The sequence below is a fragment of the Microcaecilia unicolor genome, chromosome 1 (genome assembly GCF_901765095.1).
Source record: "Microcaecilia unicolor chromosome 1, aMicUni1.1, whole genome shotgun sequence".
NCBI classification, from domain to species: domain Eukaryota; kingdom Metazoa; phylum Chordata; class Amphibia; order Gymnophiona; family Siphonopidae; genus Microcaecilia; species Microcaecilia unicolor.
Window position 1 is genome coordinate 181,151,391 of NC_044031.1, and position 24,375 is coordinate 181,175,765.

The 24,375-nt window shown below is 44.4% G+C and overlaps 1 protein-coding gene across 1 annotated transcript in view; it reads right to left on the reverse strand.

Annotated features, from left to right (window-relative positions):
• SHISA8 (shisa family member 8) overlaps positions 1 to 19,040 on the reverse strand; it is an 80,040-nt gene extending 61,000 nt beyond the window's left edge. The window contains exon 1 of the mRNA XM_030206279.1: positions 18,484 to 19,040. Within this exon, the coding sequence (XP_030062139.1) occupies positions 18,484 to 19,040 (557 nt within the window). The remainder of the gene's footprint in view (positions 1 to 18,483) is intronic.
• Between the last annotated feature and the right edge of the window lie 5,335 nt (positions 19,041 to 24,375).

The window sequence follows — 24,375 nt, forward strand, 5'->3', positions numbered from 1 at the left end:
TGAAGAACTGAGTTTGGTTCCCACTTCAGGCACAGGCAGCTCCTTGTAACTCTGGGCAAGTCACTTAACCCTCCATTGCTGCATTGAGCCTGCCATGAGTGGGAAAGTGTGGGGTACAGATAAAATAAATATTAAAAAAAACTGCAAATCAAACAGAATACAGCTGTTAGACTAACATACAGATATATTAGTGTTTCAAATCAGCACTGCTTCCCATAGCAGAAAGACTCAGGTTCAAAGCTGCTTGTTTAATTTTTCAAATCTTACAGGGTTTCACCTCTGAACAGCTAAGACCACTTCGCTACGTTTGGTCCAGTCTAACAGATTGAAAGAACAGCTGATGCTAGCAACACCGTTTCAAAAGACATTTCAAAATCAGAAGATTTTCAGCTCTCTATTCCCTGTACTTGGAGTTAAAATATGGAACTCTCTACCTATTGCCATCAGAACAGAAAAGAGCTTACCTTAACTTCAGGAAGAGGCTAAAATCCTATCTCTTCCCAAACACTGCTTCATAACAATCCATTGACTTCTTCCTCCTAGTATCATCTATTATCCTTTCCTATAATGTTTTTGGTCTCATGCATTACGGCAATGGTCTCTAATTGTTCTCATACCTCACACTAACACTATCGGCTTTTGTCTCACCTAGAATGTAAACCGCACTGAACCCTGGAAAGGGGATATTAGTGGTATACAGGAATTGATTTAATAATAATAATTTTCAAAACTATATAATAATTAAGGGTGGGCATTTATGTGCACTATTAATTCAATAAATATTTTACAATTTTAACTTGGATAAAAATTTTTAATCCTGACCAAAATTCTTAACTCCCCTCCATTGTCCAGCATTGCTTTCTCTTCGCTGCCTATCCTATTTCACCTTGGCACAACACAGCAGAAGGAAGACATCAACGTCAGTTGCAAGTAGCATGTGGGAATTGCTGTCAGAGAACCTATGAAGATCCAGATAAATGTTAAGATAACTGGGGTGGGGGGAGATGCCAGACCTGTGTGCTGGGGGGGGGGGCAATCAGTAGCTTGTGAGGAGAGTAACAGGGGTAACAGGTTTAGCAACAGAAGGGGAGACACTTGGGTGTATGTACAGGTGAAGGATGCAGCAGGAGAGGAGAAAGGTAGATACCTGTATGAGGGAAGTGTGTGCATACAACTTTTCTTTATATTCAGCAGGTTTAAAAATTTTCCACACAGTCTATGCAGTGGAAATTTACTAGTACAAAACTATTCAGCTCAGAGGTGCGATTAATCATGTGATTAAAATTTTAATACCACAATTAACTTTGATTACAATTTTTGTTGCCTACCCTTACTGTGGAGGAGTGGCCTAGTGGTTAGAGCATAGGTCTTGATATCCAGGGGTGGCCTGTTCAAATCCCACTGCTGCTGCTTGTGATCTTGGGCAAATCACTTAGCCCTCCATTGCCTCAGGTGCAAAATTAGATTGTGGACCCTCCAAAGACAGAGAAATACCCACTGTACCTGAATGTAACTCACCTTGAGCTACTACTGATAAAGGTGTGAGCAAAATCCATATAAATAATAATAATTTTTTTAATGCCTTAGACTCTTATATTAAAAATACTGACTCCAAAATTGTACCATCGTGGTATTAAATGTAAAGATAAATTCTGCATCCATAGAGACCCCCAGTTCCTCCCCCAACAGCAGGTAGAGAACAGAACTAGAACATTTCCTCACAGAATTCACCATACAAAAAAAATATTCAGATTCTATCATCTCAGTAATACAGAAACCTGAAACAATAATCCTACAAGGACTAACAACCATGTGAAAAGATAAAAAGATGTGTTCATATACTGGGGGGGGGGGGGGGGGGAGAGAATATTATAATGGGAAAGGAATAGGTCCTACAATTCCACATGGAGATCCAATGTACATCAGAAAAAAAAACTCTTCAACACTATTGTATTATAAGCAACATTTAGCCATGTGCTGCATTACCATCTAAATAATGTGTGTACGCATTACAAAAATAACGTATAATTGTGTACTTAGCTTGCTCAAAATTGACCACAGATCACACGCACGGCACGACCTAAGATGAAAACATTTATACGCCTACTCTGACATAGCAACACATAAGGGCATATAATACACTGATTGCATCTATACTGTCCTTTCTGACCAACACAAAGAGGTGGCACCTTGGGTAGCAAAGATGGTGCCAAAAGCTCTTTCAAATTCTTTCCCCTTCAAAAAGCAAACTGTGGCACTGTTTGAAACACTTTAAGGCTGTGCCAATATTTCTTAATAACATTCTTAACAGACAAAGCCCATATTGAAAAGGGCAAAAACATAGGAACTGGCAGGGACTGGGCTCTGGTGGCTCATTGGGAGTCATTAGTGTACTATAAGCAAAACCTTTCTGATGCCACTTTACTAAGCGTGCGGTCACCCAGAGGTGGGATACTTCCTAGCATCTTTTGTGCAAGGAGCCATTTGTTTATAAATGGAACACTATCGAACCTCATCGTTTGAACCATGAGGTTGATTGGCAGTTTGGGGTTTTTTGTGCAGATCACTAGGATACAATGCAAAATCTTTTTAAAACTGCTGATTGGTTAATACCATCATTGATTGGGTTCACTATGACATTATTGAACGTTGGTAGGAAGGAGGGACTTGGCTATATTTGAGCACTGTGCGGGGAAGCAAGAAGGTAACGTCTTTTATAGAATTGTTTTTCAGCTTTCTCACAAGATTTTGCTTAAATTTGAATACACAGATTTGGAGGATGTCCATTTTTCGAGAATAGTACTGGCTTCGGTCCTGTGTTGTAATGATGCTTTCAGTATTAGGGTATGTGATTCTGTTGAGCTGCCTATTGAATTATGTTGTTAATATTCATTTTGTTATGAATTATAGTAACAATTTTTGATGTTTGTCTCATCTTTTGAAGGTTACCCTGAACATCACTACGTTTTAGCTTGACGTAACCCATGGTGGGCAAAGCACAGCTATGTTGGTGTAGATATATATAATTTTTCATCTAGGATTGTGTCACGTGATCTCTGGTCAATTTTGAGCAAGTGTACAATTATCCATTTATTTTTGTAATGAGTATATGTGCTAGCTGGATGCTAATGTGGCATATGGCTACATGTTGCTTATTATATAATAGTGCTGACGAGATTTTTTCTGATGTACAGGTATAATAATCTCCAGCTAGTATTTTAGGACCTATCTCCCCCTCCCTGGTTGGTATATGAGCGCATAATGTTCTCTCTTCACATGGTTACTGGTCATTGTATGTAGGATTATTGTTCCAGGGTTTCATGTTTATGTTTTATGTCAAATCTCTTTATTGAACGAATCAAACAGCAACATCCAGAATCAACAGTATACAACAGTATATTAATTTTAGTGTATACCCTTCCCCTCTCCCCTCCCCAACACCATCAGTGCTCCGGAGAGTTTGTGCAAGAGAGGCTTTTGTTGTTATAACCTCCCACTATCCTCTTCCTACCCATCTTCCCATAACCACTACCCCTTCCCTCCCTTTAATCCTCCTTTACCCCCCCCTCCCCCCCATTTCCTTATATCTCCAAGGGGGTTTCAATCAAGGATTAGCTACTACACATATTTAAATATCTAAATCATTAAGCACTTTACTTCTTGCTTTAAAAGATAAGCTCTGGATAAATAGTTCCCAGATGGCCCAAAACATTTTTCTGGTGCATGGTCAGCTGGGTGTCTCGGGCTTCTAACATCATAATAATGTACAAGGTGTTTCTCCAATGCCAAAATGATGGGGGCTATGCTTTGTGTCCAACACTGCAGAAGGCATTTCTTTCACACTCTACCTGCCTTATTCAACAAAATACGTCCTCCTTTACTCACTGGGCCAAAAGCTACTAACCTTCCAAAACAAAATGGTGAAAAAACACTACAGGCCTCTGCAGTAAATCTTCTAGATATTGATGTATGCTTCTCCAAAATTATCAAATCATTCAACAGATTCAGAGATTGTGAGAAATGGAGTCTTCAACTGTTACACTCGTGAGGCAAAGCGGCAGTGGCATAGGCAGAAATTTTTTTTAACGGGGCGTGCCTCCTTGCTGGGCCTACTGGGTCCCCTGTACCTTAAAATCAGCACACTCTGCTCTAGTCTTCGCCTGGGAAGTGGCAGCGGCACTCATAGGCTGCCTGCACCGGGGCTTTCTCTGTGAACCGTCCCGGCCCTTCACAAAACAGGAAATTGCATCAGAAGGGCCGGGACGGTTCACAAAGAAAGTCCCGGTGCAGGCCGCCGCCCTGGTGAAAACTGGAGATGATTTTAAGGCACAGGTGGGGACAGTCTGACAAGGGGTGCGTACACAACACATGCACCTGGAATAAATACACCACTGCAAAGTGGGTTAGGATCACATGCCACCCTGTGAATTTGTAGTTGGGAAAAATAAGCCCTCTGCTCTGTATAGTACACTAATGATACTCCCTAAGTACTGCACTTTGTACCACATTGGGGGTCTGCTTTAATGCATCAGCAATATCTTTAAAGGTCATCCTTATCCCCAAATAAGTTGTCCATCTCCTGGCTAGTGAATCCAAATCCTGAAGTGGAATTATTTTTTTCACCGTCCTATGGAAAAGTGACACTGATTTAGTGTCCTGGGATTCATGTGTATGTTTTTTAACAGGCTGCCAAAATGCTCAGTCATTGTAATTACATAGAGAACATTCTGGGCCCCTGCTCCAGAAAAAAAAAAATTCCAATCAAAGCGAGGATTAGATTGTTTGGATGCAGTGATAGGGACGGATGGGAAGATAAGATCCCTGGAGCAGCTGCTGGGTGTGGGTAGCACTCAATGGGGAGATACTTTTGCTCATTGTCAATTGAAACATTTTATTAAGTCATTAGATGAAGAGCTGTTGTGTCGGAAGCCGAGTGCCAAGTTAAAAAAATTTTTTGAGGAGATTTCAGACACTGACTCATCTGTATATAGCATATATAAGGCGTTATGGGATATCGGGATGACAAAGGATTTTAGGCAGCTTAAGACCCGTTGGGAGAGCGAATTGGGTGTCGATTGTCCTCGTGGGATGTTCTTCAACACTTGAAGGGTATACCAAAGTTGGTTAGTGGCGCCCACTACCGGGAATGTGCGTTCCGCGTAATTCATAGAGCTTACTTCACTCAAGTCCAATTAGCAAAGTTCGGAGGGATACAAACGCCTGTCAACGTTGTAAACGAGCAGACAATACATTTTGTCACGCGTTCTAGAATTGTGAAGTGGTGCAGGGTTTCTGGGGTAGAGTTGGGAATTATTTGTCCTTTTTTTTGACCCAGGAGGTAGCAGGAACCCCGGTTCAGTTGCTATTGGACATGCCTGGCTCTTTTAGGGGGAATTCGGAAGAGGACACATTGCTATTTTGCAAGTTATGCTTGCTAGCCAGGAAATGCATATTGCAGTACTGGACATCAGATGCTGCACCAGAATTCTGGCATTGGCGTAATCTTGTGCACAAGTTGATGATGTGGGAGGCGAGAGAGTCTAGGAGTTCCCAAAAATGCAAAAACTATTTTCTGAAAGTATGGGGAGTCTATACAGGTACTATCTGCTAGAGGCAAAAGTCTGGTACTTAACGTATTGTGATACTATGGTGGAGTGAGGTGTAGATTCGCCCGTTGGTGCGATAGGAGCTATCCTTGGGTGGGGGGGGGGGGAGTTGGTTGAGGGATGGGGGTTGGGGGAATCATCCGGGGATGGGTTGGGGAGGATAGGGGGGAATGGGTAGGGGAGTGGTAATAGGGATAAAGGGAATTGGGAAGAGGGGTGGGGGGGTGAGTTCATAGGGATGGTAGGGGGGAGCAAAAAGTTGAGAATGGTTGTATACGGGCACTTAGTTATGACTGCTGTATACTGGATTTCATTATTGCGTTATATGAGGTTGTAATTAATGTGAAATTCTCAATAAAAATCTTTGAAACTAAAAATCAAAGAGTAACAGTAGGTGGTCTTTTTAGAGAGTCTGATCCAATTGGATTTGACCATAAGCCTTTGGAAGGTAGTATAAAACCCTATTTTACTGCATCTACCTACAGATTTCCATCTCATTCCCTAGCTTTCTCTCTTTCCAGAGTCTCTATCCCCAGTTTTTCCCCCACTCTCTCCTCTCTCTATCCCATGTGTCTAACATCTCTTCTTTCCTTGTCCAGTATCTTCCTCCTCTCTCCCTACTCCATTCACCTCCCTCTCTCATCCCTCCCCTTTCAACATTGCCCCTCTCTCCCTTGTTGAGGAACAGAGAACTACAGAGAGTATTTCAAGAACGCTGGAGAAGAAGGCAAAGAGAAGACCTAGAATATCAAGCCAAGAAGAAGAAAGGAACAATCTCAGTGCTTGCTTTTTTTTTTTAATCAGTTTGATTTTTTTTTTCCTATAGGTGCCTGTGAAAATAATAGATAACCCTCTGTTCTGATTCACCCAGTGATGTTCAGAAGCACTTATGCATGTAGCAGCACCTGCTCCCAGCAGAAGTATAGTCAGACTCGGTATTTTGGATGGGCCCAGAGGTAATTTGGATGGGCCCTTCCACATGCACGTGCCACCCCCACACTACACCACACAACAAATATGTTCCCAGAGATATTTTTTAAGAACAAAGATTTTTTTTTACCTACCCCACATCTCCTCCCTCTCTTCCACAGCGTCCTGGCATCTGCGCTCCTGTCTCTGAACCCCGTCCCTCCCCGGTGTACTGTATAGCCATCCTTGGCACCTGCAGTGCAGTGATTCATTCTCGCTGCTTGCGCCGGCCCCGCAGGCTTCCATCTGCCGCGTCCCACCCTCGCTGATGTCATTGCCTGTTTCCTGTTGCAGTAATGCTAAGTTTAACTTCTTGGGTTTCCCATTCAATTTATGTCTATTTTTATTTCTAATTTGTGACCCCTTGTTCTCTATTTGGTGAGGGTCTGTTGGTGTGATAGTAATGGCAGGTAGGAAATCGGAGGGGAGGCAGAGAGGAGAGGGAATTGGGGAGAGGGGCCCTCCTTTATTTTCTGACCTGGGGCCAAGCAGGTCTAACACCACTGTCTGACAGAATGCAGCAGATGGAAGCCTGCGGGGCCAACACAAGCAGTGAGAATTAATTGCTGCAGGCGCCGAGGACATCTGTACTGTTACCAGAGAGGGAAGGGGTTCAGAGACAGAAGCACAGATGCCGGGATGCCACGGAGGAGAGTGGGGAAGAGAGCAGTGTGGCACTGCCGCTGGGAGGGCCTGAGCCAAGAATGGGTGGGCCTGTGCTCACCCAGGTCCACCTATAGCTACACTACTGGCTCCCGGGGTAAGGATGATGAGCGGGGTCAGTCAGTGATTTTCAGTGGCATGATCCAGTTAATGCCACTGAAAATGATTACAGACCAGTCCAGTGTTCTCCAGATAGTGCTGAGCACTCTGTGGGTGGAGTAAGGCCAGTTCTCAGAGTCATTTGGCTAGCAGCAATATTCAGTCCATTAACCTGATAAATAAAGTTAGGACAGTTATCTTGATAGCAATATGAATATCACCCCTGCACCCTAGCTGGATATTCAGTGCCAGCCACTATCTTGGTTGCAACACTGAAAATCCCAATTTAATTCAGCCACAGTGGACAGCATTTAAAAACACACCGACTGCTTCAGCTGAGTATTGACCTATATATATTTAACAATAGCTATTTGGAGAGGACCATGGTCTGAACAAAAAGGCTGGGCGAGACTGGTGCTCCAATCAGTGCATTGTGTGTCAGAGCAACACTTGTGAACAGATGTTGAATTGCCCTTGGGCAAACATGCTGCCGTGCCATGCTGTCTTGTCTGATGATGGAAACTGTGCAATCCTGTAGAATTAATGTGGGAAAAGTGGAAATTAGAGATGTGATGTCTCATTTGTTGTATTTGTCCCCTGTCTCCATCTCCCTAGCTCTCCCTCTTCTGCATTTATACATTTCTAGCTTGTCACTGCGGACTTGTTCACTGACTTGTATCAGTCCTAGCAGGCAGGATCTGAATGGCCACATGGTAAAATATGAGCGTGGGAGATCCTGGTGCAGGACAATTTTGTGATCCCTTCTTTCTCCTCCAAAATAAGATTCAAGATTCAGATTTAATTGAAATTCTGCCTATATCTTAAAAAAGGCTAAGTGGTTTGAATAGTTCAACAATGGGAAGGAGGGGAAAACTACAAAACAACAGCAAGACAACCAACCACATAACGCAAAGAGTGAAGGGCTAGGCAAGAATACAATCATATACAAGAGGAAAATATAGGGAAAAAGAAACACAAAAGGGAAATAATGTCAGTTTCCCATTGCTCAGTTGCAGGTCCAACTTACAATCTCCCCCCCCCCCCCCCCCCCCCCCCCGGCCAGGCTCATGTCCACTGGGCTTTTGAAACTGTTGCTCTCACTCCCACACCCTATTACTCTGTTTTTCCACTTTTTCATTTACAGTTTTGAGGCAAATTTGTTCCCTTCAGTGTTCTTCACAATTAACAGACAGTTCTCCAAAACAAACACCTCAAAACACACAGCCCTGGCTTTTACTTCCCAGCCATAAGGGCTGGGACAGCCTCCTCCCTTGCTGAGTCCTGTCACACTGGCCCTTCCACAGACTGCTTTCATTAATAAAACACAGTCCGTTAGCCAACAGAAGCTTTCAAAGTCTCAAATAAAACTTCTCTCCTCTGCTGATTCTCCTCTTCAGCCCCAGGGCTATTCCTCACCACCTCCAGTCTCAAGTTGCCCTTCCCTTCAGGGGCTTACACCATCTGGTTCCACCGCTCCTTGACTAAGCATCTATTTCAGGGTTCTACTTGCCCCGGACCAGATAACCTGCTTACCCTTCTGCAAGCCTTTTCTGTCCACCATTGCCTGGTTAGGCATCTACTTTGGGTTCCTCCATGCCCTGGGCTAGATAATCCATTTCCTGGACAAGGGCTTGCTCTGAGGCAGTGGTTCCCAATCCTGATCCTGGAGGCACCCCCAGCCAATCAGGTTTTCAGGATATCCACAATGAATATTCATGAGAGATATTTGCATGTACTGCTTCCATTGCATGAAAATCTCTCTCATTAATATTCATTATGGATATCCTGAAAACCTGACTGACTGGGGTGCCTCCATGATCAGGTTTGGGAACCATTGCTCAGAGGGCATCTATCAAGGCTAGGTGGGAGCCCCCTTCTCTCATCTCTCTCTCTCTCTGGGTTGGGCTTCTTAGCTGTGAGGGTTCTCTAATCCCTCCCCGGGTCCCTCCCACTGTGAGTGGCAGCTAGAGGGTTTGGAGTAACTAGAGCCTTCCTCCTATTGAGATACCTTTCCTGTTGCTGAGACACTACAATTCCCTCCATTCCCAGGATTCCAGACCATGTTTTCCTTCTTCTTTTCTGAGCTTCTTAAAGCTCCCATATACCATTTCCAATGGAGGACAGAGGGCTCCAAGCCCTGGGACCACGGTCTCACCATCACAAGATGTTGTTGCAAGGAATGAAGTGTCCTCTGAGGACAATAAGGTATAAGGAGAACAAGGAATAGTGGTTCTCAATCCAGTCCTTGGGACACAGACAGCCCCTTAGGTTTTCAGGTTGTCTAGAGTTAATATGAATGAAAAAGATTTAGATACAATAGAAGCAGAGCATGTACATCTATCTCATGCATAGTCATTGAGGATATACTGAAAACTAGACTAGCTGTGTGTATCCCAAGGATTGGGTGCTGTCTCCCCCACATCAGCATTTCAAACAGTACAATATGTTTCACTGCCACACTGGCAATCCTCAGTGGCACATCACAGGGCCTTCCCAATCCTTTATCAGGAGCACAGTACACCAATTACAATACATCCTGTACTGACAACACAATTCATTGCATCACCACACCTAGAAATTAGCTAGGTTTGACCTGGTATCTTTGGGTTTTGAACTCAAAAGTCCAGGTTTCTGACAGAGTTCTCAAGTTCTCCGAGGCCCGGTTAAGGTAGTCAAGTGGGTCCAGATTCACCCTACAGGTTTGATTCAGTCCTGGGTTTACCCCATTGTATGCAGGGACTTGTAGTCTTGCTTTTGTTAGGGAACTCGATGGAGAAATCAGAACTACAGGTCCCCATATGCAAAGGGGATAAACCCAGAAGGGCAAATCTGAACCCAGTTTGCAACCCTAGGCCCAGGCCTATAAAAAAAAATCATACATAGCAGTGTAATAAAGCTTTTAAAATAAGCCACAATAATCAATCCTTCCCCTCTCTCTCAGTCTGAGAACCTACATACTAGAGTCATGAGTCTTCTTATGTTTGTCTGTTTGCTGCCCAAGCTAATTGGAATTGAGGGAGGGAAAAAAGTACAGACACACAGGGAAGTATCACTAGGATGTGATATCTTTTTAGTTACTTTTGAAATGAATCCTGAAATCTTGATAATCCTGAATATGGGAACTGAGCACTGAGGAATGCACAGATATCTAGGTAACTGTACGTTTTGCTTAAAAGTTTGGGTTGTGGGTCTCACCAACAGAGCTGCCAAGGGGTCTAAATTTTTGAGAGGGAGATTTTAGTACACACACCCCAGCCCTGCCCCACTTTGCATTGGCTCCACCCACTCTACATGGCTCTGCCCCCTGGTACACCTCAATCCCATAGCCATTTCAGAAAATATTTTATTTAATAGCCTAATACCCTTTTCAATTACCTTTCAGAGGCCAAAACCTCTCCTGACCTGAGGAAGGAAGTGCTGGTCTCTGAAGGCTAATCAAAAATGTTTTAACATCAGTGAAGGTATCACCTTATTTTCTATTTTGTGTTTTATTTGCATTTATTAACCTTTACTAACACAACTATCACATTACTTTATCCTATGAATAGGAGAGCATGTAGCTGTCGGCTGAGTAGGAGGTGATCTTGGATCCGGGCTTGGTGAGATCACATCCCACCCCAAAGAATGTTCCTGGTCACCATCTGCCTGGGCAGGTTCTAGCAGGGACTGCACTGGATCAATTGTTGGTGTCACAAACTCAGGGAAGTAAGCCCCATGGGCCTTAACTGAATCCTGGCTGCAGCAGACCAATCATCCCAACTGGGCACAAGACCAAGCAGGAAACTGGACAAAAGACAAGACAAGGGCAAGACAGGGAACAACACCAGAACTATGACATGGCAAAAGAGAAGCCAGACTGGTGGAAAACAAGGCAAGGCAAGGAGCCAGACAGGGAACTGGGCAAGGCAGACCAGAGGCCAGAAGCAAGGCAAGGATGGCCAAGCAAGGCCAATAGGAACAAAGCAAGAGACAAGGCAGAGCAAGATGGCAATGTAGAGCCAACAGGAACAAGGCAAGAGACAAGACCTTCTTATGACCTTTACCTAATCCTTCTTGTGACCTTTACTAAATTTACCGACAGCTGGTTAACTTACAATCAAAATCTGTGGGCAATTTGGCACCCACAGCAGAGACCCTTGCATTATTCTTCACTCATAAAATTGTTTCTCTACTTCAGCCCTTGCTTTCTAGTCCTAGTACTCCATCTCATCTCTCTTCTCAGTTAAGTAGTTCTGTTTGGTCCACTTTCCAGGCTCAAATTCTTATCTCTTTGGGAAAAATTCTGTCCTCTTTGAGGCCTACCTTGTGCTTAAGAGATAGCATCCATCCCTGCTGTTACTATCTAGGTTAGATCGTGGTTGGAAGGTACTAGTAGGAGGAGTAGGATGTCATCAGCATAGGACAAAAGGAGTTCGCCCAGCCCTAGTTAGAGTTTACCTAGGGAGGACATATAGAAGTTGAATATGATTGGGGAGAGTGAGGAACCTTAAGGGACCCCACATCCTGGGACCAGAACTGGTAGAGATGTTGATTGTGTTTGACCAAATAGCTTCTGTTTGCCAAGAATTTGCTGAACTATTTAATGACCGATCCAGAGATGCCGTTTTGATCAAGCCATTCAATTAGCAGTAAATGATCAACTGCATCGAAAGCAGCTGAGATGTTGAACTGGAGGGTAAGAAGTAGGGATTCTGTACTTTGTGCTCTTCTGAATCCAAATTTTTGATCTGTGTAGAATGGAAAAGTATGCCAAGTATGTACAGAATTGTCTGCTGTCATAGGTTTCCAGCAGTTTTGTGAAGAAAGGAATGCTGGCCACCAGGTGTTAGTTTGTTGTTAGGGTGGCATCTAGTTTCACTCCTTTCAGCAATGGGGTAAAGACAATTTTGCCAATATCTTGAGGAAGTGATCCTGACGTCAGCCATTGAATTACCTCTGTTGCGATAGCAGGGTTCAAGGGTAGTAATCGAGAACGCAGTGGGAGCTGGACCATTTCAGCAGAAGTGATTTTACTGCATTTTGTGGTAGCAATTGAAAAGATGACCAGCTTTGGTCAGCCTTAACGGCCTGGATATTACAAAATAATCCACTAGCTCTTGTGCCAACGGTGTTGCTTACTATAGATTGTTGGCCAGTATAGTGGTTGTTAAAATTTCTTACTAAAGTGAACAGCTTTTTGCTGTCAAGGATATCATGACCTACTAAGACAAAGGCTCGTTTCCAATTTGCCTTGTCAGCGGTGGCCTGACCAGGGCTGCCAAGAGGAGAGGGGCAGGGGAGACATGATTCCCCAGGGCCCAGCCTCCAAAGGGAGCACACCAGTGCCAGCATGTCTGAGATTGGTCTCCTGAGTCCTGCTTCTCCTGTGTGCTGCAGTTCTGGGTTATCATGTTAACTCTGCTCTGCTGGCCACAGGTCCTTCTTCCTGCCTCATTCCACCTCCTGTGTAAAATACTTCCTGTTTCTACAAACATGGGAGGGGACATGGCAGGAAGAAATACCTGTGCGGCAGAGCAGAGATAATGTTTAGTACACAGGACAAGCAAGTAAACAGGCCTGGGGGGTGGTGTTGGCAGGCTCGCATAGGGGGGGGCAGTGGTGGGGACCCGGGGGTGTTTGCCCCAGGCCTAGCTTTGTCTCTCAGTGGCCCTGGGCCTGACTTATTCTCCATTGTTTTTCGAGATGGCGGCATTCCATTTTTAGTTTGGCAAGTTCTTTGGAGTACCATGGGAGGAAGTTTTGAGTGACTTGACTTTTTAAAATCTTGATTGGAGCTATTGTGTCTAGTACCATATTTACCTTCTTGTCCCAAATAAATTTAAATGATTTCTGATTTGGGGACTGAGTGCAAGTCCACCACCTTTTTTGATCTGTCTTGAGGAGTGAAGGATGTTGTATCCAGAAGGTAGTAGATGAGGTAGAAGTGGGCTATCCATTTATGGTAGCCAGGTTTCTGATATGAATAGAAAGCCCAAGTCAAGGGTTCAAGCAGGTCTTTGATAATGAGCATCTTGATACCCACTGAGTTAGCATTGACAGATCTAGCATTGATCTAGCAGGAACAGGGGTTAGTTGGGATATGCTGTGGAGTGTTGGGTAGTGTATGGGCAGATTTGATAAGTAGTGTGTCATGGGCTGATCTGAAGGCTTAGCTGTTTAGGCAGGCATTTGAAGAGTACAATTAAGTGGAGTTCACCAACTGAAGGTCCTCTACTTTTCCTTTATCCTATTTTGTTTCTCCTTGGCTTCCTTTCTGTGTTTCTCTCTCTTTCTTTGTGAGAGTGTCTACCTTTCCTATCATTAATGGCATTCTTTTTCTGTTTTCTATTTTATTAGCCTGTACACTGTTTTGTTCTGCCAAGGCAGCTTGAGTAGTCTAGAAAGTTTGAATAAACCATAACCAAGACAGGACAAAATGGCAATGCAGAGCCAACAGGAACAAGGCAAGACACAATGCCAGAGAAAGAGCAGGGCAAGGATAGACCGGTCAGGAGCAAGGCAAGACTAACAAGGCTAGATAAGAGACATGGCAGACGGGCAAGGCAGGACTCTGAACTGGAGACAAGGCAGGACTCAAAGCTGGAGACAAGGCAGGATTCAGAGCTGGAGACAGGAGGCAGCAAGGCAAGGCAGGAACAGCAGACAAGACAGGCTAGGCTGGAACAGGAAGACCTTTTGTGAAGACTTCAGGAGAATGTCAGGTCTTTCTTTAAGTACTGCAGGGTAGGAAGTGACACTCCCTGCAGTAAGAAATGAGAGAAGTCTCTTTGGTGCACATGTGTTCTAGGAGGCCGGCGTCAGCCAGCGCCACTGTAGGAGGGAGGCAGGTTGCAGTCCGCAGAAACTCCATGGGGCTTGGCCAGGAGGAAAGGTATGTCGGGGAGTAGGGGCAAGGATCGTGGTGATAGCTGTGACAGTACCCCCTCTCAAATGCCCCCGCTCCTCGGTCCAGGGCACAAGTCCACAGGGGAAAAAGAAAAATCTTCCTGAGAACAATGAAACAAGACTAACAGACTTCCATGAGCAGTCCTTGGCAACATAGACCTTCCTGGCATCGGAGGGGTCCTAGATCACACACCCATGATCTGGTTCTTCAGGCACAACATGAACAAGGCAGAATGTCTGGACAGTCCATTCAAAGGATCCCTAGCCATGTAGCCAACCATGGATGAGAATGAGCAAGCTTGACTCCGAAGAAGCCTACCTCTCAACGGCAGATCCGCAGCCTCCTGTTCTCCAGACTAGGAGGACATGACTCCACTTGTTACACAGGAATCTGCTCACACCACAGAAGAACATACATTCAGTGTCCAAGGCCTCTGCTAAAGGAACTACCACCGGACGGGTGGGGCGACTCATCAGAGCTCATGGCCTTTGCAATCTGTCACTAACTCAGGGAAGTGAGCCCCTTGGGCTGCAGCAGGATACCGACTGCAACAGACCAGTCACCCCAACTGGGCACAAGACCAAGAAGGACACAAGGCAAAACAGAGAACAACACCAGAACTGTGACACAGCAAGAGAGAAGCCAGACCGGCAGAAAATAAGGCAATGCAGGGGAGCCAGACAGGGAACTGGGTAAGACAGATCAAAGGCCAGAAGCAAGGCAAAGATGGCCAAGCAAAGCCAACAGGAACAAGGCAAGAGACAAGGACAGAAGGCCAGACAAAAGACAGGGCAAGGATAGACCAGTCTGGAGCAAGGCAAGACTAACAAGAAAAACTTGAGGAAAACTGGAAAGATGCCGTCAGCAGGTAGAGGTCATCTTGTATGCTTAAGCGTTCATACAAGACAAGCATACAAGCTTAATACAAACCATACTATATTTAAGTAGTGTAATTTTGCATTTTATCAGCTCATTTAAATATTTAGCACAGCCATCAAAGTTAATGGCTACAAAAGCAGTGTTACCATTAATGCAACTGCGATGAAGTCTTTGGAATGTTTAATCTAGGAAAGCAATATATATTAACATAGGTCTTTACAAATTTTCTTTCAGTCTAGAAACCAGCGGATGAGACTTCTCACTCCCAAGGCCACTGTTCCAACTAAAGTTTGAGTGAGGAAGGGAGGGGCAATCTCTCAGAGGTCTGCTATTGGGGTCTGTTTATGAAGAATGTTTTTCCATTCTGTTTGCATGGAAAAAGAAAGCTTAGTAAATCAGGCTATTAATATGTCACTGCACAGCACCAAGAGAAGCCAGCAGCCCCCCTCTTCCAACATGCTGTCCGCAACATGCTAGCACCCCCTAATAGCCGTGCCAGAGCTTATTTACCTCTTTGGTTCAGTATCAGCTGCTGTGCAGGGTCTCCACCAATCTCCCTCTCTTTCACTTTATGCTCACCATCCTGCCCTTCCTCAACTCTCTGTCTTTCGTTCACTCCTCCCATCCTTCCTCATTCTTCTTTTCTCCCTTACTTAGAGGAGTAGCCTAATGTCCCACTGCAGCTCCTTGTGACCCCGTGCATGTCACTTAACCCTCCGTTGCCACAGATGCAAAAACTTAGGGGGTCTTTTACTTGGGCACGCTGGCATTTTTAGAGCACGTTAAAAATAGGCACACGCTAAACGCTAAAGACGCCCATAGGAATACACAGGCGTCTTTAGTGTTTAGCGTGCACTTATTTTTAGCGCGCACTAAAAATGCCAGCGCACCTTAGTAAAAGACCCCTTTAGATTGTGAGCTCATTAGGGACAGAGAAAATACCTGCATATAATATGCAAACTGTTTTGATTGTACCACAGAAACGCATTATATTAAATCCATGCCCCTTTTCCTCTATTCCTCCCACCCACTTGCCCTTAATCCCCTACTCATCCTCTTGTCTCAAATCCATTCCTCTCTCTTCGGTAATTACAACACTTATCTGAAGTAAAAGAATAGTAATGCCTTCACCCATTTCGCTTAGCTGCTTTGGGGATTTTTGGGACCAACAACACTAAAAGCAGCTTTGATAAGTGAAACACTGACCACTGTCGGCGGGTCCTTTACTACCCTTCTCTTACTTCAGATAAGTGTTGCAAGTCTTGAACATCTGCTTTTTTTCTGGCATGTTTTGTGAAACAATTTTGATGAATTCTATGGGGCTTTCAGATAAGTGTTGCAAGTCTTGAACATCTGCTTTTTTTCTGGCATGTTTTGTGAAACAATTTTGATGAATTCTATGGGGCTTTTTTTTTTTTGTGACGTGCCTGTTTTGATTTCTAAAGGATTTACAAGTATAACATCTTTTTTTTTACACAAAATCTTTAGGAGTTTATATCTATTAAAACATTTTTCTGGAACTTCTCTTTATTTAAAGATTTGCAAAAAAAAATTATTTGAACAACGGGAGGGAGGTTATAATATTGTACCTGTGAGGGTGCTCAATTGGTCTGTGAGGACGTTTGCTTGCAAAAGGGTCCCAGGCTTTTCCTTCCTTCTTGTTGTTTGAAATGAATACAGCTGTTATTGCTGAGAATATATTTTGAGTCCTATTGTTGATCATTTCTAATTAAGTGGAAAGTTTTGTGTTATGATATTGATTACATTCCACAGTTTCTATTGTGATTCTAATATTCCTAGATGACCTGGCAACCTGGCACCCGGGATAGGTCAAACCCTGCATTAAGGATTGCATTAGCTTTATTAATAGGCTCCTTAGCATCACGGTAGATGAGGGCAGATAAAACAATTGGAACATTCAATCTGTCCCGATTTTCCAGGCTACACTGCTGAGTATATATCCTAGGCCAGTTGCCAGGCAGAGAAACCAGTGCACTCCTAGGATATCATTTCTTATTCAGAGAGGTTTTTGATTCTATAGTATCCTGGGTAGACAAGCATATAGGTTCCCACCCAATCCAAAACCCAACCCCTTCCACTTCCCGACATTTATCATCACGTTTTGCAGTAATGCATAATAACCATAAAAAAAGGTTAGCAATTTTGAATTTCCATTTTCCCAGTCCTGCCACGGCTGCTTTTAATAAACATTAGCTGCTTGCGCTGTGTATAAACTGGTATGGTATTATTTCAGTACTAAAACACTGTCATAACACTAAACGTTCATTTAATAGTACCTGTTGTACTATTTCACAGAAAGGGTGGTGGAGGCATGGAATGGCCTTCGGTCCTGGTGGAGGTTGTGCAGTCGAGGACTGTTCCAGAATTTAAAAAGGCATGGGATAAGCACGTGGGATCGCTTAGGAACAGGACGAATTAGGGGTTACAGAGGATGGACAGACTGGATGGGTCATATGACCTTTTTCTGCCGTCATGCTTCTAGATTGTAATTATATATACAAGGCTGAACAGCTGCAGAATTGTGATGATTATTATGTGGCGTGGACGAAAACACATCCCTGACTGTCCTGTTACATTCACTGTGTCTCAGTAGTTAGTGCTGAAACCCTTCAGTCTAGTTCATGCCATCATGTAGCTCCAACCAGTGTCACTGTCATCAACCCTTCACTGCCACCTGCTGATCCAACCAGAGTACTGTAGAGAGGCTGTCAGAGCCTGGTACTTCCCACTGTACAACAGTAAACACCAGCCTTATGGTTTTGCAGACAGGGTTGGTGCAAGGATATTAGATGCTCCAGACAAACCTTCACACTCATTAACTTTTAGACTATTTGGTTCCCTCCAACATTCATGATCACCCAACACCACCCTTCCCAAAATAATCTGGGTAAATGGGGTGTTTGAAAACTGCCTTTCCTGATTTTGTTTCCTTGAGTTTGTGTGGTTGTTAGGACTTACTATTTTGCTTAGACTGTAGCAGTTCTTTAATGCCTCCCTTATCCTTCCCCCAGAAGTTGATGCCCTAGACAACTGCCTGGTTCTGCCTGATATTTGGACCAGACACCAGTCCTGTTGGCAGGTGTTCAATAGACCCATTGCCATGCTTCTGCTGGCTGGGATCAGGAGGCACTGAAGAAGTGAAAAGTTCAAACTGCAGGGAGATAATTGGGTGGTTGGGGGGGGGGGGGGAGAGGGAAGTGATGGTATCAAAGCATTAATGAAGAGATCAACAGGTAGAGGCTTCTCCTTCAACTCTCACCCTAGAGACACAGTTCTCTTGCTGCTTTGGAAAGACAGAATAATGAATTTTAAAATTAAAAAAAGGAATGAATCAGAATAAGCCCAAAATGCAAACCCTACCTGGTCATCTCAGTATGGGGTCTCTGTGTCTTCTCCAGCACCAGTTTGGTGAATATTCCCACCACGACCATCACTGCTACCACACCACAGATGATGTAAACAATCATGTTCGTCTTGTCCTTGGTGGGGTCCTCAGGGGACTCATCCATCCGAGCTGGTGGCTTGCCCGTGCTTGCCCAGTTTGGGGTGTCATAGTTGGAGCAGGTGCTTTGATCCAGGCGTTTGTGTTTGAATTGGCAGCAGAAGCGGTAGCCACAGGTACCGCAGCAGTACAGGTAACTGCTCGCATTGCAGTTGAATGGTGGGTCCCACTGGCCCATGACATCATAGTAGCCCCGGCAACGGTCCTCAACCAGTGTGACCTCTGTGGGTGAACTGCCTGCAGAATCATCACTGGTAGATCTTTGGCTTCCCTGGTTAGGTTCCAGTGGTCCCTCCAGCCCAGGGTGTTTAGTGGTGGGGGCCTTGGTCAAAACCTGTCCTGGATGCCACAGCATCAACAAGCAGAGCCCAACAATACAGATCCTCACAGTTGGAAAGACAGTTCTGCCAGCCATGAGAAATTGCTTGTTTCACAGGGACAAAGTACGTATGCTGGGACAGTCTTGCGTGTTGTTCCACTGCTTCTGTCTGTGATCACAGCTATCACCCGAGGACTCTGTCACTGTTAACAGAGTTCTTTTTCCTTCTCCAAAAAATAATAATAATGAGATAAAGCACAAAAAGAAATCTCACACTCTCTTCTCCTCTTTAAAATAGCCTTATTCTCCAAAAATCACTTCCCAAAGAAAAGGGGTACTAAGAACTTGGTATAAACAGGACAGAAGGATGGTAAGAAAAGAAAATAGATGTGAGAATTCCCATATCCTCCTCACAAGCCCGAAAACCTACAGGAGATGGCAGAGAATTGAAAAACTGCTGCTCTTTAGCACTCTCCAACCCTCTATTATCTTAGGCAGGTGTTCTCTTCACGCCCTTCAACACCTTCTCCTCCTTGGGCTGGAGTTTTTTTGAAGCAGCTGCGCTCTCTCTTCCTGGTCCTTCAGAGACTAAGCTTTCATATGACTTCACACTATGGGGAGAGGGAGCAAGCTTTTGTGTGTGTGTGTGTGTGTGTGTGTGTGTGTGTGTGTGAGAGAGAGAGAGAGAGAGAGATTTCTCCCTTCCTGTGAAGATCGAGAGTCAGAATTGGTAGCTTTTTGCAAAAGTCCTGTATTACACTGGTCCCTTCCCCTCTCTCCAAAACCTCTGCAGAATCCTGCATACCAACCAGAGTCTGTCACTGGGGGCAGATGGACTGAGAGAGAAGGGGACAGTAGCACAGCATATTATTGGATATAGCCAGTGGCCGTGGGGCATGGTGTATGCACACAGAGTAAAGAGAGAAGCAAAAAAATAGAGATATACATATAGGAAAGACAAGAGCATAGCAACACACATATTTATCAAGCTGAGAGAAGTAATGAAATGAGAATATGGGTTTTATTCTCAGACTTAAACTAATTTTTCTACAAGTACAGCATACAGTATAATGTCCATGGCAGGGGAATTTGGAGCCAGATCTAAGAGAATGTTAATTGAATTAAAGCAGGGGTTCTCGACACAATCCTTGGGACACACCTAGCCAGTCAGGTTTTCAGGATACCTACAATGAATATGCATGAGATAAGTTTGCTTTTTTTTTTTTGTTACATTTGTACCCTGCGCTTTCCCACTCATGGCAGGCTCAATGCGGCTTACATGGGGCAATGGAGGGTTAAGTGACTTGCCCAGAGTCACAAAGAGCTGCCTGTGCCTGAAGTGGGAATCAAACTCAGTTCCCCAGGACCAAAGTCCACCACCCTAACCACTAGGCCACTCCTTGCACCATTGTATGCAAATCTAGCTCATGTATATTCATTGTGGGTATCCTAAAAACCTGACTGGCTAGATGTGTCCTGAGGACTGGGTTGAGAACCCCCAGGTTAAAAGGAACTGTGAGTTGTCCTGCCTTGGCTTGGGTCAGGGCAGGGGTTCTCAACCCAGTCCTCAGGACACAGCTAGGCAATCTGGTTTTCAGGATATCCACATTGAATATGCATGAGATAAAGCTGCATGCACTATTATTATTATTAGCATTTGTATCCCACATTTTCCCACCAATTCGCAGGCTCAATGTGGCTTACATTTGCTGTAATAGCGATTGCCATTTCCGGGTCACAGAATACAAAAGTCGCTGCATTAAGGTGCATGCATACGAGGTAAAGAGGAATACTGCCTCCATTACATTCAAATCTATCTCATCCATATTCATTGTGGGTATCCTAATATCTGACTGCCTAGGTATGTCCCGAGGACTGAATTCAGAACCACTATCCTGTTTATAATCGAACGAGAAAAATACCCAAGTTCCGACCTAAATCGGGAGATGGACGTTTATCTCACAAAAACGAATAACGCGGTATAATCGAAAGCCGAACTTGGACGTTTTCAACTGCACTCCATCGCAGAAGCGTACAAAGTTGACGGGGGCATGTCGGAGGCATGGTGAAGGCGGGACTGGGGCATGGTTATCACCCGAACAGAGATGGGCGCCTTTCGCCGATAATGGAAAAAAAGTATGCATTTGTAGCTAGAATTTAGGGCACTTTTCCTGGACCCTGTTTTTTCACGAATAAGGCCCCAAAAAGTGCCCTAAATGACCAGATTACCACCAGAGGGAATCGGGGATGACCTCCCCTGACTCCCCCAGTGGTCACTAAGACCCTCCCACCACAAAAAATGATGTTTCACAACTTTTTATTTTCACCCTCAAATGTCATATCCACCTTCCTGGCAGCTGTATGCAGGTCCCTGGAGCAGTTGTTAGGGGGTGCAGTGGACTTCAGGCAGGTGGACCCAGGCCCATCCCCCCCTACCTGTTACAATTGTGCTGCTTAATGCTTAGACATCCAACCCCCCCAAACCCACTGTACCCACATGTAGGTGCCCCCCTTCACCCCTTAGGGCTATAGTAATGGTGTAGACTTGTGGGCAGTGGGTTTTGAGGGGGATTTGGGGGGCTCAACACACAAGGGAAGGGTGCTATGCACCTGGGAGCTCTTTTACCTTTTTTTTTGTTTTTGTAAAAGTGCCCCCTAGGTTGCCCGGTTGGTGTCCTGGCATGTGAGGGGGACCAGTGCACTACGAATCCTTGCCCCTCCCACGAACAAATGCCTTGGATTTATTCGTTTTTGAACTGGGCGCTTTCATTTCCCATTATCGCTGAAAAACAAAAACGCCCAGCTCACAAATTGTCGAATAAAACATGGACGTCTATTTTTTTCGAAAATACGGTTCGGTCCGCCCCTTCACGCACCCGTTCTCAGAGATAAACGCCCATGAAGATAGACATTTTCATTCGATTATGTCCCTCCACGTCAGGGTAACAATAATCAAAAAACAACTGGAAAGGCTCAGATGCAGCATCACATCTGGCTAATTCTTATGCTGGGTCAATAAAATGTTTCACAACCTGCACCAATCCAGCTTCTTCCAGGATCAACTATAGCTGCCTGAGTTTGGCACTGCAGGTTAAAGGGAAAACAAAAATGCCTGGGCATGAGGTCTCAGTGAAGCCATGCAGACAGTGTATTTCCTAAGAGAAGGCAATTTCTACAGCTAAATGATGCTATTAATGATTCAGATGAGAGCACTAGGCTCTGCTCCATGGCAGAGCAGACAAGTTACCCAGTTCTAGGAGAAAGATTCTGAACCACTCCTGGATTTCTGACAACCTCATCATGATGTATTATGGAACCTGTAACACTAATTTTAGTGGGAAGAATCAGGGGCTACTGGGGTAGCAGCATTCATAACAGCAACACAGAGAGGGTCAAAGTACAAACCACACAAAATAAACAAAAAGCATCAAGAGCCTTCAAAATAGGGACAAATCTTTAATTCATGGACCTGACACGGGCCGTGTTTTGGCACACAGTGCCTACAGCAGGGTTCATTTGATCAGACAAATACCAAACACAATAAACCCAGTTCAAGGGTAATCACTGATGCAACAACCACAAATGTTGTGCCTTCTGGCACTCCAGGTCAGTGAGATTCTCAGAGGATGCTGACCTGGAGTGCCAGAAGGCAGATTTGTGATAGTTGCATCAGTGATTACCCTTGAACTGGGGTACCGGCTACTTGTGTGATTGTTTCCACCCATAGGCGGTCGGTGGCCCAACTGTTTGGGGAGGCTAAAGGGGGCGGGGTTAGGGGTGGGGCCAGGGGTGGAGCTTAAATCCATAATTGTCTGATAACACACAGAAAAAATAAATAAAAATAAAAGTCACAATTAATACCTTTTATTAAATTTAGATATTAGATATGTATCATATGTCAAAGAATAAAGTGGTTGCTCAAAGCATATTCTAAGCACAATCGCTCAACTGCAAAACACTATGCACAACTTTGTGCAAAAACACATTCAGAACCTTACTGTACCATAAATATTACACTGGGCAGAACCTAATACACCAATATACCACCCATACGGAAAATGCAGACCGTCAACAATATGAAACAAGGGATCATATCATCACAATTCTCATGTAGAGCCACAAAACACCCTAATTCATGTTTAATGTGGGATAAAATGCCATAAATAAGTAAATAAATATAAACTTTTAATGTTGAGCACCTGATTCTCAAAGTGGACATATTCCAAACACTATAATGAAAATAAAATGATCTTTTCTACCTTTGTTGTCTGGTGACTTTTTCTGATCATGCTGGCCCAGTATCCAGTTCTGCTGCTATCGGTCCTCAGTGCAGGTCAGGAAGTCATCCTAGTTAAATATCTCCCTGGCAACCAAGGACACCTGCAGGCAAACCCCCCCCCCCCCCCCCTGCTCTCCCAGCAGTAAGGTAAACAAATTAAACCATAAACCAATTTCTACAACTGGTTACACAAGGCTAGAGGGCTTTCACTGCAGCTCCTGCTGTAAGGATGGAGGTAAATCAACAATTTAAACCCCTCAGAGCACAGCAGGGGAGGCTTAGCCTCTCCAAGCCTCTTATACCGGGTGCCTATGCTTCCACCTTACAGATCTGGGTCCTAGGAAGCATTTCTTTGGATTTGCTGTCAACCCAGCTGTCCTGAAACTATTCAGTACCACTTAAGAACATAAGTGTTGCCATACTGGGACAGACTGCAGGTCCATCAAGCCCAGCATCCTAACAGTGGTCAATCCAGGTGGGTCCTCCAGTCTTTGCTGTAAATGACAATGTCATCCAAGTAGGCAGCCATGTAATCACCATGTGGCTTCATCAGGCAGTCAACAAGGCATTAAAATGTTGCTGGAGCCCCATAAAGGCCAAAAGGCACTAAAGTAAACTGGAACAGACCCTGGGGTGTCAAAAAGGCTGTCATCTCCTTGGCAGCTGACATGAGGGGCACCTGTCAGTACCCTTTGGTCAGGTCTGGTGTTCTTATGAACTGGACTCCTCCCAGCGCTGTCTTACTTGTACCCAATACTAGTTGGCTCCACCCATTCATTATCCCTGTATCCATTCAATTTCCTGATTCAATCCCCGCGGTATAACAGTATCCCACTGGTAAATCACTCTCTGTTCTTTATTTTTAAGTAATTTAGCGCTGTCCCCTCCAAAAGGTGTTTTAATTTGTGCAAGCACAGTATATTGTAAATCTTCCAAAGTGTGATTCATAGCTATCCAGTGATCAACCAAGGGCGCCTCCCTTTTCTGAACTCTTAAGTTACTGATGTGTTCGGCTATACGTTGTTTGATCTTCCTGGTAGTGTACCCGATGTACTATTTACCACAAGGGCAAATGATCCCATAACATCTACAGATAAGTACTTTGAGTTTAACATCACACTCAGGTTATATTGCACCGAGCACAACTTTAAG